The sequence below is a fragment of the Ochotona curzoniae genome, unplaced genomic scaffold (assembly GCF_017591425.1).
Source record: "Ochotona curzoniae isolate NIBS_2020 unplaced genomic scaffold, NIBS_Ocur_1.0 scaffold_4701, whole genome shotgun sequence".
NCBI classification, from domain to species: Eukaryota; Metazoa; Chordata; class Mammalia; order Lagomorpha; family Ochotonidae; genus Ochotona; species Ochotona curzoniae.
Genome location: NW_024467122.1, coordinates 32,280,645 through 32,297,806, shown reverse-complemented (window position 1 = coordinate 32,297,806; position 17,162 = coordinate 32,280,645). Strand labels below are relative to the sequence as shown.

General features: G+C 38.3%; 1 protein-coding gene across 6 annotated transcripts in view; it reads left to right on the top strand.

Moving 5' to 3' along the window:
• The window catches only part of NPAS3 (neuronal PAS domain protein 3), an 827,147-nt gene that overhangs the window by 243,557 nt on the left and 566,428 nt on the right, over nucleotides 1-17,162 (top strand). For 5 of the 6 annotated variants that reach the window (XM_040970285.1, XM_040970284.1, XM_040970283.1 and 2 more), the window contains one exon: nucleotides 5,458-5,702. In XM_040970285.1, coding sequence (XP_040826219.1) covers nucleotides 5,458-5,702 — 245 coding nt within the window. Of the gene's footprint in view, nucleotides 1-5,457; nucleotides 5,703-5,815; nucleotides 5,867-17,162 lie in introns of all 6 variants that reach the window. The other variant, XM_040970279.1, reaches the window with a different exon arrangement.

Sequence of the window (17,162 nt, the reverse complement as noted above, 5' to 3'; positions counted from 1 at the left end):
GAGTTAAAATGCTGAAGCCTTTGATGAATTTTTGATGACTGCATTTTTAATACAGGTCGACCTTCTTCCTTTGAGGCTGCATGCCAGATTAATTGATAAATAGTAGAAGTCTGTAGTGCTGGGTTCTCCTAAGCAAAACAAGTAAGAAAATCCATAAAAAGCTGCCTGTCTGGCTCCTTAGAAGTGCTTTAAAAAGGTAACATTAAAAGTGGTTTTGGCCCTACCTCTTCTTTTTTCCTACAGTTAGATAAGCCAATTCTGCCATGTTCTCTTATAAGGACCAGGTATTATATTCTAAAAGTTTACATGAAGATGTTCAACTGAGGCTTAGGGAAAGAGTGTTAACGTAGAGACTCCATCGCTGTGTCAATAATGAAAGCTGTTCCTCAAGCCATATACTGTAAAAATTTTTCATAAACATATTGCCATGAAGAAATCCTGATGATGAAAGAGCATTGAGTTAAAGTGAGCTTATCCTGTTCTCTGTTGCTAGTATTATTAGTCTGTCCTCTTTTGTGGCTGTACAGCAAAATTAGCCCCACAGTCATTACAACCATTTTGGTGAAGGAGAAAACCAAAGTAAATGCATTGTGCACAGCTAAAGCTGATCATTCAAAAATGATAGCTTCTGTTCATTCAAGGAATAATTAAATCCAAAGTTGCCTATTTTCCCCCTCTGTGGGGATATGTGGACCAAGAAGTCATTGGCCCTCTTATCCAGGTTCACAGACATTGTACAACTTGAGTCAGTTTCATAACATGGCTTTGTCATCCTGAAAGTGCTATACTTTTTGTCACAGTGTTTAAAACTTGGGTGGACATTTTTGATTTGCTCTTGTCCCTTTATGTGGATTCTGAGGAGGCAGATGCTACAGAACTTCCTTATTTCTTTGAGCTCTCCATGGTGCTGGATTTGAGACTTTGATTTCTGTGGCAACTTCCTGACTTGTGATATTTGGAAGATTTTTTTTTTTTATATATAGCATTTTCCTTCTATGACTACACATTTACTGTATCTCTAATTATTTTCCAAAGTCATTTAAAATTTTTTCATTTAATTTTTCATAATCTTTTTGAGCAATTCATTTTTTAACAATTGTTTAAATAAATACTTATTTTTGTATAAGCAAAATTGTTTTTCCGGAGATTGAGTGTGATCATTTTCAACTTTGGCATACTTAAAAAGGATACTTCATGTGCTGTATTAAAACCTTTAGCCTTCTATTAATTAAATGTATATATTTCTTCTTTGAACTAATCATTAAATCTGTAACACAGTAGTCACAGTTATAATTATAATAAAAGGAAAATCAGCATATGTCCAGTAAATAAGTTTTATTTTATGTTAATGATGTGAGGTGTCAGGACCAATTTCTTGGAGTCATATTAGTTAGAGAAGATTGTACGTTATAAACAAGCAGGTAGATATTCCAAGAATGCAATGATTGGTGTGAAGTTAGCTTTGATTATCATTCAAAGCTATTACTAAATTCCAGGTGACAATATTTCTAAAAATACAACTCAACTATTCTTAAAAGATTTTTATGCAATTCAACTTTTTTTTTAAAAAAAGTATTTATTTGGAAGAGGGAGGGAAGGAGGAAGAGAGAGAGACTGGCAGGCAGGTAGGCACTATCCACTGGTTTGCTTCCCACATGGCTGCAACACTGCAACAGCCCGGCCTGGACCAGGCTAAAGCCAGGAGACAGGAACTGCATCCTGGTGTACGGCTTTCTCAGGCGCATTAACAGGAACCAGGTTGGAAGCAGCAGAGACAGGACTTAGGCAGGCACTCTGATCTGACATGTCAGTGTGGTAAACAGTGACTTAACAAGTGGTGCCAAGACAGTAGCATTAAGAAAATGATATGGTTTCATATATATCAGAAAAAGTAAATTGAGACAATGTAAGTTAAATAGAGTGTTTGTTTTTATAATTAGTAAACAGCAAAGTCAGGATTTATACCCAAATGATATAGCTCTACATTCTATCTGCAGTTACTATTTTTCCTAAAATATACACACATAGACATAATCTCCCACATGCTTTCCATAGAAATATGTACGTTGGTATCTTTTGAAATTTTTGTTTTTATTTTGTTGGTGAAAATTATTTATTGAGGATCTTAATGTAGCAGCTGAAAATTTCACTTGCTGGGGATTAATGAGTAGTTCTCACTCTTTCTTGCTATCAGCAGTCTAAGAGGGAGAATATTAGACCATGGAAAATTTAGGCCCACAAAGTAGCTAGTTGTAAATCTTAAGTCTAAATCATATATTAAAAGGGTACACATTAGTACCATAACATTTTATTCATGTACCACACAATCTATTATCTGTTTCCTGTTACAGAAATATACCATATTTTTGGTTTAGAACAAAGCGTAACAATATGAAATCATTTTAGATCAAATGTGGTAATTTCCAGGTGAGAATTGCTTGTAACTGAGCCTTGCTTTACAAAAGCAAGCATAAGATGACTCTGCAATCTTTTCATTGTCTTTGGATCTCTAGCTTTACCTATTACACCAGCATCTCAACAACCTTTATAATCCTTTAAATCTTATTGCTGTTGCCCTCAAAGCCAATTAAAAATTACTATTTAATTCAGACTCACTGCTCTCATGGTGAAAGTCATATTAGCTATGGTGTGTGCATAATGATGTGATGTGAGAGTCATGGAAACTCTTGGTTCTTAAGATTATGATCAAGAGGATTACTTCCAGTCGGAGAATATAGTGTTAGAGTAAAGAAGGGGGTTGGAACATACAGGGAGGAGACTGCAAGGAGGCAGGGTAGGTAAACATAAGGTCAGCTCTGCCTTGTGGTGTTCTAGGAGAGGGAAGCATCAGAGAATGTTGTTTAGGCACTTGGGTTCTCTTGGATCTCCTTCCCTGAGCAGGTATCGAGAGGCTGCCTTCCCTCTCTGCATCCTGTGGACATGGTTGATTGGTCCTTGTGATCACAAGCTTTGTTTCCCCAGCAGGATTCCTGTTCCCTTATATTATACATATGCACTGTTAGTAATTTCAGAATTGGTGTTTGAACCTCTGTTTTTGCCTCAGTTGGTATGGATAGTAAGAGTATTGATTAGAAAGTACATGAATCCATTTGTGATCATTTCATTGATGTGTGTAAAGGAAACTTACGTAAAACACCTGTGTGAAACTACCTTCAAAATTTGTCCACCAAATTATTACCTAATTATAAAATGAGTCTCTGACTCATTTGACCATAACAAGTTGCTATTTGTTGGGTTCTACTTTTTAAAAAGTCCATCAGTTACCATATTGTCATAGGGAATGACCATGAACATTTAGATTATAATCTCTAAAACTAGAACATGAGCAAACCCAGGCAGGCTGTGCTCTGGGCAGCAGTGAGCTGAGAGTACATGCTCTCAGTCTGCTATGTTTACTGGCCTCCGGTTCCCACATGGCCTGTCAGGTGTTGGCATTCCCTAGCTTTGAAAGACCTTGAGTTTGCTACCTGCACCCTAACTGTCCATCACAGTCATGTACTGGGCCAAAAAATTGTAAGTGGAGCCCACATCCTGGAGTACTGTATGATTACCAGCACACACCAAAAGCAAAGCTAAACTTGAACCACTGCCTCTTGCCCTGTGTATTATCGGTGGTGGAGAAAACGTCTAAAAGCATAATTCTATTGACCCAGATAACTGAAATGTTCCTAGATAAATAGCTTTTTGTTATTTAAACTAAGACTCTTGTTTAAAATATTAATCTTGAACCTGGTTTATGCTTAGATTTTGGGGGGACTTTAAAACATCTGTAACTCGATTAATGTGCTTACCATGCCCCAAACTGAGCTTTTGTACAATGAAATGGAGTGCAGCCAAGATATTGATAAACAAGTGGTATAAGACATCATCTAGTAAATTAGAAATATTTCTACTGGAGATGATCATTCGGGACATTTCAAGGGACAAAGGTTTTTTTTTCACCTGACACTTTTGTGACTGCATTTGTTAGCATTATCTTACCTAGTTCTGCAAAATGTTAGTTTCCTAATATACCATTTTATATTAAAAGAGTGAACACAGAGCAAATGTAGATTACACTGCAAAGTGTTTGATCAGTGTGTGAATGCATTTGTCACATTAGGTAGCTACTGTGTAAGGTATTTTGAATGTCTGCAGTGAATACAACTTTTTCACCACAGAAAATGTCAGGAATGTTCTAAGATAATATGGAATGTGATTCTCCATAGTATATTAATACACAGTGAAGCCACACTGACAGCCCCAGTTTCATGCATTCCTCTGATCTTGGTTCCTTTTATTTATTCTTTTAAACCCTGGTTATTTTTTAATCTAGAATGCTAGATTCAAAGACCTAAAATGGCTCCGGAATTTAATAAAAAAGATATTCAAGGATGTTTTTATAGTACCTTGATACTGTAAATCCCACCCATCTACACCTCATTGAGGTCTTATTTTGAATTTATTTATCTCCAGACACGAAGCACAGCAATTCAGAGTGAGCAGTTGTGTCAGCTGCTCACACGACTTCAGTTGTGCCAGATTCTGCCCCCAGCAATGTGAGCCAACTTCAAACAGAAATGCACATGAATAGTTAAAGGAAAATGCTGGCTACCACTTGTTGGCTGTTTCTGTGAAGGAATATATCTGTAATGTTTAGACACTGTAACAGTCCATACGTGGCTCTGTCTTGACCATTACATGTTTTATTATCTAATTTGGTTTTTCTGAGCAATACGTCTATTTTCCGATATTGTAGAAAAAAATACATAATTGACTAATGATTATCTTCCAGAGAAGACTGCTAGTAGTCCCCTCTCATCCAGTTATCAGTACATCTAGAAAGTGACACTGAAATATTTTCAGTTTGATGTTTCATTTATCTGACTGTAGGTGTTGTGATGTTCACTGAGGACTGGAAACAGCGGCAGCACACTGGCTGATCATGTCAAAGGGAACTGGGTTCATGCAGACCTTTTGTTCTGCAAGACGATAATGGAAATAAATTATGAAAATAAATCTTCTATTGATGGTTTCAGTCCTGTGGTGATGAACAATGCCCTTAGCTTGAGAATAAGGGTGTGACTGTCCTGTTAACTTTTTCAAAAATATTTTTCCTGCAAACATCAATCCTGACCTGTAAAACTGACTGTATCTTCGAAACAATAAATCTCATTGCACATTGGATTTGTTATTTATCAGTGAATGGATAGTTAGGTGAAAAGAATTAAGGAAAAGAAAGACCACTTTCATCAGACTTGAGTTTGTAGGACACAGGGCAGAGGTAGACTCCCTGGTTTTAGCAGAAATGGTTTGTAACTTGTTTCAATATGGGTCTCAAGAAGTCATTTTTGGTATGTCTTTGTGGGGGACAGGGAGAGAAACTAGAAAGCAGTTTATGATTGATGACAGACTCACATGTGTTAAAACAGCACCTTCTTGCTCCTTTGATTTCAGTTTACAAGCATTGAGGAAAGAGAAATCCCGAGATGCTGCACGCTCCCGCCGGGGAAAAGAAAACTTTGAGTTCTATGAATTGGCCAAGTTGTTGCCTCTGCCTGCAGCCATCACCAGCCAGCTTGACAAGGCGTCCATCATCAGGCTTACAATTAGCTACTTGAAAATGAGGGACTTTGCTAATCAGGGAGACCCCCCATGGAACTTGCGGATGGAAGGCCCTCCACCCAACACCTCAGTGAAAGGTAAGTACAGAGCACAGTTGAGTATGGAATACTATGGTGGTCAGCAGGTGTCTCTGAGATAAATTGTTTACCATCATCCTTTCTTCTTTTCCTGCATATCAAACCCTTTAAAGGGATACAAATGTGGAAATCTGAAATCTGCATGAGAAAGACACCATGTGAAGGTGAAATGAACCTCTTTTTCTATTCCTGCTTTATTTTCAAAGAGTCAGTCAGCCTAAATTGTCTGCCACTTTATGGAAGACTTGGCAGAGATGAGAGTGAATTGGTATGCATTGAACTGCTTCTTGGATTTCATTGAGGATGTGCTAATAGAAGTGCGTTCTTCTCAATGGGTGATGTGTGGGAGTTTTTGTTAGAGGGTGGAGCTTACCTTTTCTGCCCCAGATAACCAAAAGAGGATGAGGAGCAGAGATCCACCTTAGCAGGCATATTGAATTAACGATGTTGTTGATTAGCTGAGATCAATCTTGGTGTTAATGGGTTGTTTCTCTAAGAAAATATTGCCAAAGAGCCGTAAATGCCAATCTCTGTTCCTCAAATCCTTGATGTAGTAACACAAAAAACAACGATTTTAAAGCTATAACATTTTCTCGGTGATTTTCACAGTGAGATTTTTCTCATGGGTTCCTAAAACTGCCAAGAGTTTATGGCATTCCCAGACCTTGAATATGCATGCGTATGTTTGTTGATATCTGTGTGATGTTGGTCATTGGTTGTCGGACTTTGAGTTATTTAAGATGTTTGGATTAAATGATTTGTTCGTGAGCATATAATAAAAGGTGGCATTCATAAAAGTTGAAGACAACCCCCTGGGAGCAGGGGAACTAAAGTTATTTAGTCTTGTCATTCCACGTTGCCAGCTAGCAAAACGGTAGCATATTTGGTTTCATAGGACAGGGTACATAGTGGTGAGAAATTGTATGTATCTTTTTCCAGTATGTAAGCTGAAATGCAGAATCAGGAACCATGAATATTTCAGGCTTTGGGGGCTGCACACTATGCAAATGAAAGGATATGGCTTTGTTGTGTAGAAATATCTTTACTAAAGAGTTCAGCAGTCACCAAATTGGGACCTCTGGTGATCTTTATTGGAAAAAGATTTATTTTTATTGGAAAGGCAGATCAGATTTACAAAGAGAAAGACAGAGGGAAAGCTCTTCCATCTATTGGTTCAGTCCATAAATTCTGCCATGACCGGAGCTGAGCCAATCCAAAACAAGGAGCCAGGAGTCTCATCCAGACCTCCCAAGCAGATGCAGTGTCCCAAGGCTTTGGCTCCCCTCTACTACTTTCCCAGGGAGCTGGGTGAGAATTGAAAGAGCTGGGACATAAGCTAGCACCCATATGGGATCCCAGCACTTGCATGGTGAGGATTTAACCATTGAGCCATTGTGCCAGGCCCTCAAGCCATTTTTGGTAAAGCAAGGCAGGAGAGTGTAAACACACACTTGAGTAGAACACACAACAGGGACACTCCCAAGGTCTCAGGACAGGGTAGCCCAAGACAGGTGAACCAAAGGCTATTGATGCTGTCCTTTCTGCCCTGGACAACGTGGACAGCAAGTGTATAATACATCCTACCGCAGGTATGATGTGCTAAAGTAGTAAATGTTGCCAAGCTAAAGAAATGAGTATAATCCCGAGAAAGAGTTTAGGTCATTTTAGCTCATCTTATGCAGTTGTCATATTCATTCCATGTTTGGGATGCATGTAACAGATTAGGAGTCTTGTGATGTGAAAAATCCTTTATTATTCAATTTGAAGTGTTTATGGACTGGGCTTGTATATATTCATTGTAATGATCCTGTTTCTGTTTTTTAAAAAGACTTGCAACGAGTCAGCTGTCTTGCTAGACATGGGCACAAGGACAGAAGAATCGGACATTGCTGTGGTCTGTGCATTCTTTTGTGAAGTCACAGACCATGCTACTTTTAGAGTGATGGCTTTTTGGACATGCAAACTTGCACACCCCATAAGGCAGTTCCTTCATTGCACAAGTGGTCTTGATGACTCTTAGCAGATCATGAATCCCATTTTCCTGCCTTTCTGGCCTTTTGGTTTTTTTCACTATGCCTTGCAATTTTCATAGGTAATAATTGTTTACTTTCTCCACCATGAAACATTTCAGATAAGCATTTCCTCAGCTTTGGCATGTGGCCTTCAAAAAGCTCACATTGTGGGCTTGGTGCAAAGCCTAATGGATAAAATCCTCATCTTGAATGCATCGGGATCCTATATGGGTCCTGGTTCTAATCCTAGTCAGCCCTGCTTCTAGTCGAATCCAGCTCCCTGCTTGTGCCCTGGGAAAGCAGTCGAGCACAGCCCAAAGCCTTGAGACCCTGCACCCACGTGGAAGATCCGGAAAAAGCTCCTGGCTTCAGCTTGGCTCAACTCAGCCGTTATGGCCATTTGGCGGGGGTGACTCATCAGGCACAAGATCTTCCTCTCTGTCTCTCCTTCTCTCTGTATATCTGACTTTCCAATAAACAAACAAATAAATAGATATTGTTTTAAAAACTCAAGTTGGAATCAGTTACTATTAAGATAAAATGCAGTCTCTTCCAGCTTGGGAGTTAAAGTCTTTGAAACTTTGTCGCTGTCCAGCAGTGAGGGACTTGGTGTACCAAGCTGAATATCACACACCATGACTGATGCTCAATAGCCAAATTCTATTAATAACAATACACTTTTAAAGACTGAGAGTCAGGGAGGCATAAAGAAGGAAGGTCTGAAACAGGATATGGTTTATGTGCTTGTGTGGTAGGGAGGTCACTCAGCGGACAGTGTGTTTTTCTAGCCAGCTACTAGGAATTCAACAGTGTATGCATGAAAAAAACTAGAAATAAAACACCTCTCTTCTGCTACTAAGGCTCAAGGATCCGGGAGTTCCTACACTCAGGTTTTTCCATTCCACCCACTTTAGGACCTTTGCCCTGAATTCTTGGGGCTTTCCCATCAGGTGACAGCTGGTGATGGTCTTATACCTGGGAGGTTCCCAGTTTTCCTCCAGCAGAGTAGTACAGTGGTGTCATTGAGACAAACGAGATTAGGGTGGATGTTGAAGAGTGTGGAAGGGGTAACAGATTTTATTGCTAAAAAATGAATCTTGAAAAAATTGCATAGCATCTAAGTAGTTAGGGGTGCATTTTCACCATTATTTAACTGGCAACAGGGTGCAACTCAACATGAAACCTTGTGGCTCCATATTGTGTACTTTGGATCTCAAAAGATGTATGGAATTCAGTGGGAACTTTCTGCAAACTAGTTCTGCCAGCGATGTATGTACATTTCATTGTTTTACTCTGGTTCTTTAATGCACCAACCACTGTAACTCACTCTGATCAAACATTCATGAAACAACAGTATCAAAAGAAATGCATTTTAATTTATTAAGGTCTTCTGTGTTGTGCCCTTGAAGAAGTTCATATGGATAAACAAGCTTATATAAATAGCCTGCGGCATTGTGTGAAGTACAGTTCATAATCCAACAATAAAACGTAGACATTATACTTCATGCTTCTCCAAGCAGTATCTTGAATAAACCTAATGGCGTCGGGGAATTTATATGAAAAGTACTTACAGTATATAAGCAACATTTTTTAACATGATGAGCTGATTATGTTAATAATTAAATTTCTAAGCTTAAATTTCAATTTGTCCCACACCACTATATAGAAATTTAATCACTTAAATTTACTGCCTCCAAAAGGTCCTTTCCCCTGCCCTGTATTCATCACATCTTTTCTTTACAGTCTATAAAGGCTGATGAGTTTGTTTTGTGATGCTCCTTGTATACAGATTATTACACATTATGCCTGCAGAAGGAACGCTCAGGTGACAGTGTGTAATGTGTCCTGAGTCAATTACTTCATGGAAATGATATGTTAAGCAATTGGAAGGTAACGGATAGTTTTTTCTATTATTTTAGAAATATCTGTATTGTTATAATACAGATCAAATCTGCAATGAACATTATGCATTATTCAAGAAATGACCAGGCATTCTCAGCAGTGTGTAGCTAAATAACTGATGATTGTAACCTTTAAAGAAATCTCATTGTGGCGACTGTTGGTAAACCACTTCTCTATTCATAGTAATCTCTATTTAGAGACTATCTAGAAGCCATTATATCTTTTATTAATCTTAAAAGCAATAGCTACTGATTTGACATTTGCTAAAACTAGATAAATTTTCTGTCTTCCTAATGTCATAGACTTCAGTCCATGTTTGGAGTGTGTCTGCTGCTACTCCATTAATCTGGGAATATTTCCCATTGTAAACATACGTTTGCTTTCAATTTTAACGTCGCAGCTTTTAAACAACAATTTGCCTATGCGTGTGACAGGCAACAATGTGAAAGCATATAAAATGAGAGACACTCTAGTATTTTTAAAAGAACAGATGAAAATGTACCAGACAACCAGTGACTGAACATGTTAGAGAAGGACTTTATTATCTTTCATGCAATTGCTCTTCATTGTCTGGGCATCCATTGTAAATTAAGTAGTAGATGTTTCTGAGTAGAGACCTGTGTGTCTTTACGAGGGCAGCACATTATCTAACCTTAGCCAGGGAGCCTAGTGTTTATTAAACAATGATGATATAGGGTAGCGGATTAAAGGTCACACTCCAGAGTGATGCTGAAGTATCCTGTTACGGTGTCCCCAAAGCTTGGATATCCTTTTGTGAAATAAAGTGGCAGAGATTTGAAGACTTAGTGAGAGGTCTTCTTAAACCAAGCAACTCAAAAGTTTTCCTATTCACTGTGTGGCATTTTACAGTGCGCTGACACACATCCATTTCAACAAAGTGACACTCATTCTTGGGAGGAAGTGTCACATTTCTCATTACTGAAAATCCCTGTGAGATCAAAGTTCTTAGAATGAGTTCTTGGGTATGCACGCCAGTCTGTGGCAGTCTTTGCTTCTGTTTGCTTTTTCTAGTAAAATGGAGGAAAAACCCAGACCAGGCCTTTGATTTTGAACAGGAGCGTCTTGTAAGGCCGAGAGAGTAGGTTCAAGATGGAGGCTTGGTTTTTTTTGATTCTTACTCTTGACCCTCTTCATCCTCAGTAGAGTGACAGCCTCTCTGCTCTTGTCTCTAGTACCGTTTGCTTCAGTCCAAAGCCAGTGGTGGCATCAAAGGAAATCAAAGCTATCTGAAAGCTGAGCTGTCAGTGTTCATTGCTGTATGCTTTGGTTGCAGGTGTCAGATTTTACTAGTGTTTAGAAATACTATGTGATGTGATTTCTTTTTTTTTTAAGGCTTGTTTCCAGGAAGGCTTTTCATTGTGTTCTAAAGTATGTCTTCAGCAAGTTCAATTAAGAAACTACCTACCCTTCTTCTCTAATTTTATATCGTGATTTATTAGACAATGTTTATAATATCACACTTTATCTGGATCATCATTTCCTAACCTGGGTAGGAGGATTTGTCTGTTAAATGTGAATTTAATGAGAGGAGAATCATCACTGAGGCCTGGTTCGGTATAGTTTCATGAAGATCTTTGAAGAACTTTGATATCTACAGATGTGAATTCTGAGATGCAGTGCAATGCAGCTGAAAAAACATAGCATTTCTGGTTTTTGGTGCTTTTCAAATGTCAGAAATTTTGAGTGGTCACCATTGTTTTCAATGCTTTTGGTATTAGAATCCAGAAATACTCTCAGCTCTCACTAGGCTTGACTCCTTGCCGATGGGTTTTTTTCTGGATCTGTCCTCTCTATGGGGACATTGAATCTTTCTGTGGGTAATGACAAAGGTGCAAGTGGAATGAGCCCAAACGTGCAAGAGTTCCCCTGAGGATTAAGCTCAGAACTAGCACAGTGTGATTTCTCTCCACAGTCTCTCAGGTCAGACCAAGTTGTGAGACTAAGATGAGAATCAAAAATCAGAAGACTACACTGTACCTCTGTTGCTAGACACTACATAGAAAAATATTCAACCACATGGATGTAGAATGAAGAGTGGGAATCATTTCTTCTAGCTCACTGAAAGTTGATTAGTATTTAGTTTTAACTGTATGTATACAGTTAAGTATATATAGCCAAAAGAGTAAAAGTGAAAAATATATTTTTTGTAGACATTTCTAGACATTTCAATTGTGGACCAGAGAGCAAATGTGTTCAATAAGGATTCACTAGCCTGCTTTCTCTCCATTTTTACCCCATTTTTCTCTAGCTGTACCTAGTGCTGTCATACATTGTTGCTTTTATACATGCTATTGTCTCACTGAATGCCCTTGTCCTTTGTAGGGGCAAAAATGTAGTATTTTTTACCCATCACAAGAATTATGGCCAATATCCCCTCTAACAAAGGATAGATTAGCAAGAGAAAAACACAGCACATATATTGCATGAGAATTATTTTTGAAAAAAAATTATATTTGCCAAGTGAATCCTTTAAAATGAAGACCAAAGATCCAGATTTATTATGTGTAAAGAAAAGTGGGGAGTGCCAAAATGGCACAAAATAGTGGGAGAAAAACTATCAGGGGAACTCTGCAAGCACTGTTCTCTCACTTCTTCCCCAGCCTCCTAGTGTAATATTCTTTGGATATAGGAAAGGACATTTATTATGTGCAAATCTGTGTGCGAGAGCCAGATCACTAGGAAATAGCATTTTTAAATTAAAAGGCCTTTTAAAAAACTTGCATTAGGTGAGCAAATCTCATGTATTTCATCTAAAGAGGTTTAATAGCATAATCATGCTTCATATCCTTCCCACACTTTTCTTTTTTCTTATAATTTTTACATCAACATACTCTCAGTGTATTTCATATTCACAAGTTCAGTGCTGCACTAAATAAAGCAGAAAAGTCATTGTTCCTTAAGAGCATAGCTTTGAACAGTGATCAGATCTCAGTCTGTCACATGTGTATAAAATGTATGTATGTATATATATACACCTTTGTAACCAACAGCCAGAGAAAACATGCAATACTGTCCTTTTGGACTGGTTTATTTCACAAAGCATAGTAGTTTCCTCTTATATCCATTTTGTTATGAAACATAGGACTGATTGGTGCATATGTGCTACATAGACACCACATGTGTACATCTGGTTACAAGTGATAGCCATTGAGGTTGATTCTTATCTTACCTAATGTGAATGGAGCTTTAAAATAGGTGTGTGTGTGTGGTAGGAGGCGGGGGAGGTACAGATAACTCTTCCACATGCTGATTTCACTTCATTCCCCACCAAGGGGATAACTGGGTCACAGAGTCTGTTTTCAGATTTCTGGGGAGTATTGTACTACCTTTCATAATGGTTGTACCAGATTAGATCCCCATCAACAGTATATTAGGTTACATTTCCCACCCCCATATTTCCACATTTTTCATTTTTTAATTTGAGATGATAGTCCATCTAGCTGGGGTTAGGTGAATTCACATTTTGATCTTTATTTGTGTTTCCTTGATTACTACTCATATTAAGCATTTTCATCTATGGCCATATGTATTTGATCCTTTGAGAAATGCCTGTTCACATCCTTTGCCCATTTCTTAACTAGATTGTTTTCTTGTTGTTGCATTTATTGAGGTCATTATAGATTCTAGGGATTAACCTTTTATCGACTGCATAGTTTGCAGAAGTTTTTCCCATCCTGTTAGCTTTCTCCTCCCTTATTGATGGCTTCCTTTTTCAGTGCAGAATCTTCTTAGATTGATGTCATAATTTTTGTCTGATTTTCTTTGATGGTCTGTGCTTCTGAAGTCTTTTCCAAAAAGTCTTTGCCTATGCCATTTTTTTGCAAAATTTCTCTGATGTTTTTAATCTAGTAATTGGGTGCTATCAGTTCATAGAATTTGATCCTTGTTCTATTTAGAGTGGTTTTTGTATTGGGTATAAAGTAGGGGTCCTTTTCATACTTCTACATGCTTTGACTCATTTTTTCTTCAACCATTTGTTGAAGAGACTTTCCTTTCTCCAGAGATTAATTTTAGCTTTAGCTTCTTTGTCAAAGGTCATTGGTTGCTGAATTTCTGGGGTTTCTGTTGGCTTCTGTTTTCCTATATGTTTATTTTTGTGCCAGTACCAGGCTGTTTTGAATATAAGTATGTTAGACTGTTTTGAAATCTGTATTGTGATGGTCTCAGGCTTTGTTTTTGTTAATATTGTGTAGTTATTCTTGTTTTTTTTGTGTGTGTTTCCACATGAATTTTAGCATCTTTTCTCCAGATGTAAGAATATTATTGTAGATATTTTGATTAATTACATTGAATGTGTAAATTGTTTTTGCACATGGAGATTAATACTATTTCTTTTTTTAACATGATTTATTTTTATTGGAAAGGCAGATTTAGAGACAGAAGGGGAAACAGAGGTGAAGATCTTCTGTTTACTTTTTCATTCCCTGAATGGACACAATGGCCAGGACTGAGCCAGCCTGAAGCCAGGAGTGTTTTCCTGGTCTCCCACATGGGTACAAGGGCTTAAGGTTTTGGGTCATCCTCCTGTTTTCCCAGACCATAAGCAAGAGCTGGATGGGAAGTGAGTAACTCGGACATGAACTGGTGCCCAAATGGGATCCCAGAGCTTGCCAGGCAAGGATTTCGCCATTGACCCATTACACTCTTTTTTGCAATTTTGTAATTTATTTACCTCTATTTAATGTGTAATAATTTTTCTGGTAGAGTTCTTTCACAATCTGTATAAAATTTGTACAAGGTAGTTTAAAATGTTGTAGCTATTCTGAGTGGTATGGATTTTACAAGTTGTCTCTCAGCCATGACATTGTCTGTTTCTACAAAGACTATTGGTTTTCAGTTGTTGATTTTATACCCTACAGATTTGCCAGTCTTTATTATGAGTTTCAATAGTTTTAGTGGAGTCTCTTGGTTTCTCTCTAGATGGAATTATGTCATTTATAAATGGGAATAATCTGACTTCTTCCTTTCTGATTTGTATCACTTTGATTTCTCCTTCTTTCTTAGGATGATGAGATCAGGATGCTCTCAGGATGTTACTTGCAGAATGTTACTTAACAGAGGTGGTGGAAGTGAACATCCTTATCTGGTTCCATATCTTAGTAGATAAGCTTCCAGCTTTTCCCTATCCTGTGTGATGCTAGCTGTGGATTTGTCATCTATTGCATTAATTGATGAAAGGAATGTTCCTTTTATACCCAATTTGCCTACATTCCTTTTTTATCCTAAAAGTTTGTCTTTTCCAATTGCTTTCTCTCCATCTATTGTGACAATCATGGCTTTGATTCTTCAATTTCTTTTGTTTTTGTTTTAATTATTTTTTTATTTGTTTTTGGAAATTTAGATATACAGAGAGGAAGAGGAGAAACAGAGAAGATCTTCCATCTGCTGATTCACTCCCCACATAGCCAGAACAGATGGAGCTGAACTGATTCAAAGGCAGGAGCCAGGAGCTTCTTCAGGGTCTCCCATGCAGGTGCAGAGGTCCAAGGCTTTGGGCCATCCTCCACTGCCTTCCCGGGCTACACAGGGAGCTGGATGGGAATTAGGGCCACCAGGATTAGAACCAGCATGCATATGGTATCCCAGAGTGTATGTGTATTGTTTTTGCCTCTCTGGTCATCAGGCATATTGACCTATAGTTCTTTTTCTTCATTGTATCATTTTCTGAATTGGTAGAATTCAGCAGTAAAGGCATCCCGTCGTGGGCTGTTCTTTGTTGGCATGATCTTTGTGAATGATACAGTCTCTGTCTTGGTTATTGGTCTGTTTAGATTTTCTGTTTCCTTATGTCTCAGTTTTGATAACTTTTGTATCTTATTGATCTAGCTTTTTTATTTTCCAGTATGTTAGCTCTTAGCTCCTTGTAGTAATTCCTGGTGGTTTGACCAATGACACATCAATTTTGTTTCTCTTTTCAAAGAATCAGCTCTTCCTTTCACTGATCCTTTGTATATTTTATGGTTTCAATTTTGTTTAAAACTCAATCTACTTCTAATTTTTGTTTTTGTTTTGCTAGCTCATGGAGATGTGCTTTTGGATCATGTATGAAGTTGATGTGTTGTCATCATTCATTCCCATGTTTCTTCTTCATTTTTGATTTCTTCTGTGACTGTTCGTTCCAGACATTATGTTTCAGTCCCCATGGGTTATATGGCCTAATATGGTGGAATAGAATTCTGGTTTCTGTGACTACCTTAGGAAGAAAAGTTTGGCAAATAGAAAGGAGGTCAGAAAGGTGCCGCATTGAACTTGTTTCTTAGTCCATTCCAGTTTCCTTCAGTTCAAAATGCTCCACACACTAGAATGCCATACCTAGCAGTATCATGTTCCCCACCATCGTCTTGTGGGTCTGAACTCCTATTCCACTTGCAAAACCCATTTTTAGATGTCACTCTGCTATATCAACTTTCCCAAAGCTGTCGTCATTTCTTTTGTCAGTTACTGCTGCACTCTGTGGTTGCTTTCGTATTAGTTCCTATTGTAACTTGTTTCTTTACAGACCTGCCTCTGTTCCAAGAGGAGGAGCATTTTGAGGTCTGGCTTACTTACTCATTGTAGTATTCCAAACCTGGACTGGTGAGAGTGTTTAACTGAGTTTAAAAAATGGAATTGTGTCAAATTTTTATTTTTGGAATTGCTAAAGCAGAGTTACATAATTAATGCTGACAAGAGCTATGGATGATTGTGAGTCATAAACTAGGAAGAAGTGAAAAAAAAAAGAGTAGAAATAAAAGCAGGTGCCAAAGGAAACGGGGAGGAATGAAAATGTGTTTAAAACAAAAGGGGCTGGCGCCATGCCATAGCATGCTATGCCTGCAGCACTGGCATCCTACATGGGTTGCGGTTCAAGCCCCAACTGCTTCACTTCCTGATTCAGTTCCCTACTGATGGTCTGGGAGAGCAGCAGAACATGGTGCAAAGCCTTGGTGTCCTGCACCCGTGTAAGAGATTCAGAAGAAGCTCATGTCTCCTAGCTTCAGACCAGTCCAACTCTGGCCATTGTGGCCATGGGGCATGAACCAACAGGTTGAAGATCTCTCTCAATCTGTGTGTCTCTCTGCCTCTGTAACTCTGCCTTTCAAATACAAATTTTAAAAGAATTTCTCTCTCTCTCTCTCTCTCTTCCTCTCTCTCTCTTTCTCTCTCTCTTTTTCCATCTCAACAGAATGTAGACTAGGAGTTACCAGGTGGTGAGCTGTCATTCTGCCCTTACTAAAGTCCTTGTCTCACCTGTGTGGTTCACGTGTGAGCTAACAGACTGAGGAGCTGAAAACTGTAAATGAGAAACCCAGGAGAGTCTCGGTGTACAAATTCAAAGCCATTTAACAAATGTCTTTAAATTTTCTACCTTGGAGTTGTTTGCATTCTGTAAAAATGTGGCTGTGAAATCAGTGAAGGCTTTTTATTTAGTTTCATTTTCATTATTTAAGACAGACAGATAGATGTCTTCCATTGGTTTGGCCACTCCCCAGATGCCTACAGCATCCCAGGCTGCGCCAGGCAAAACCTGGAGTGGAGGACTCTT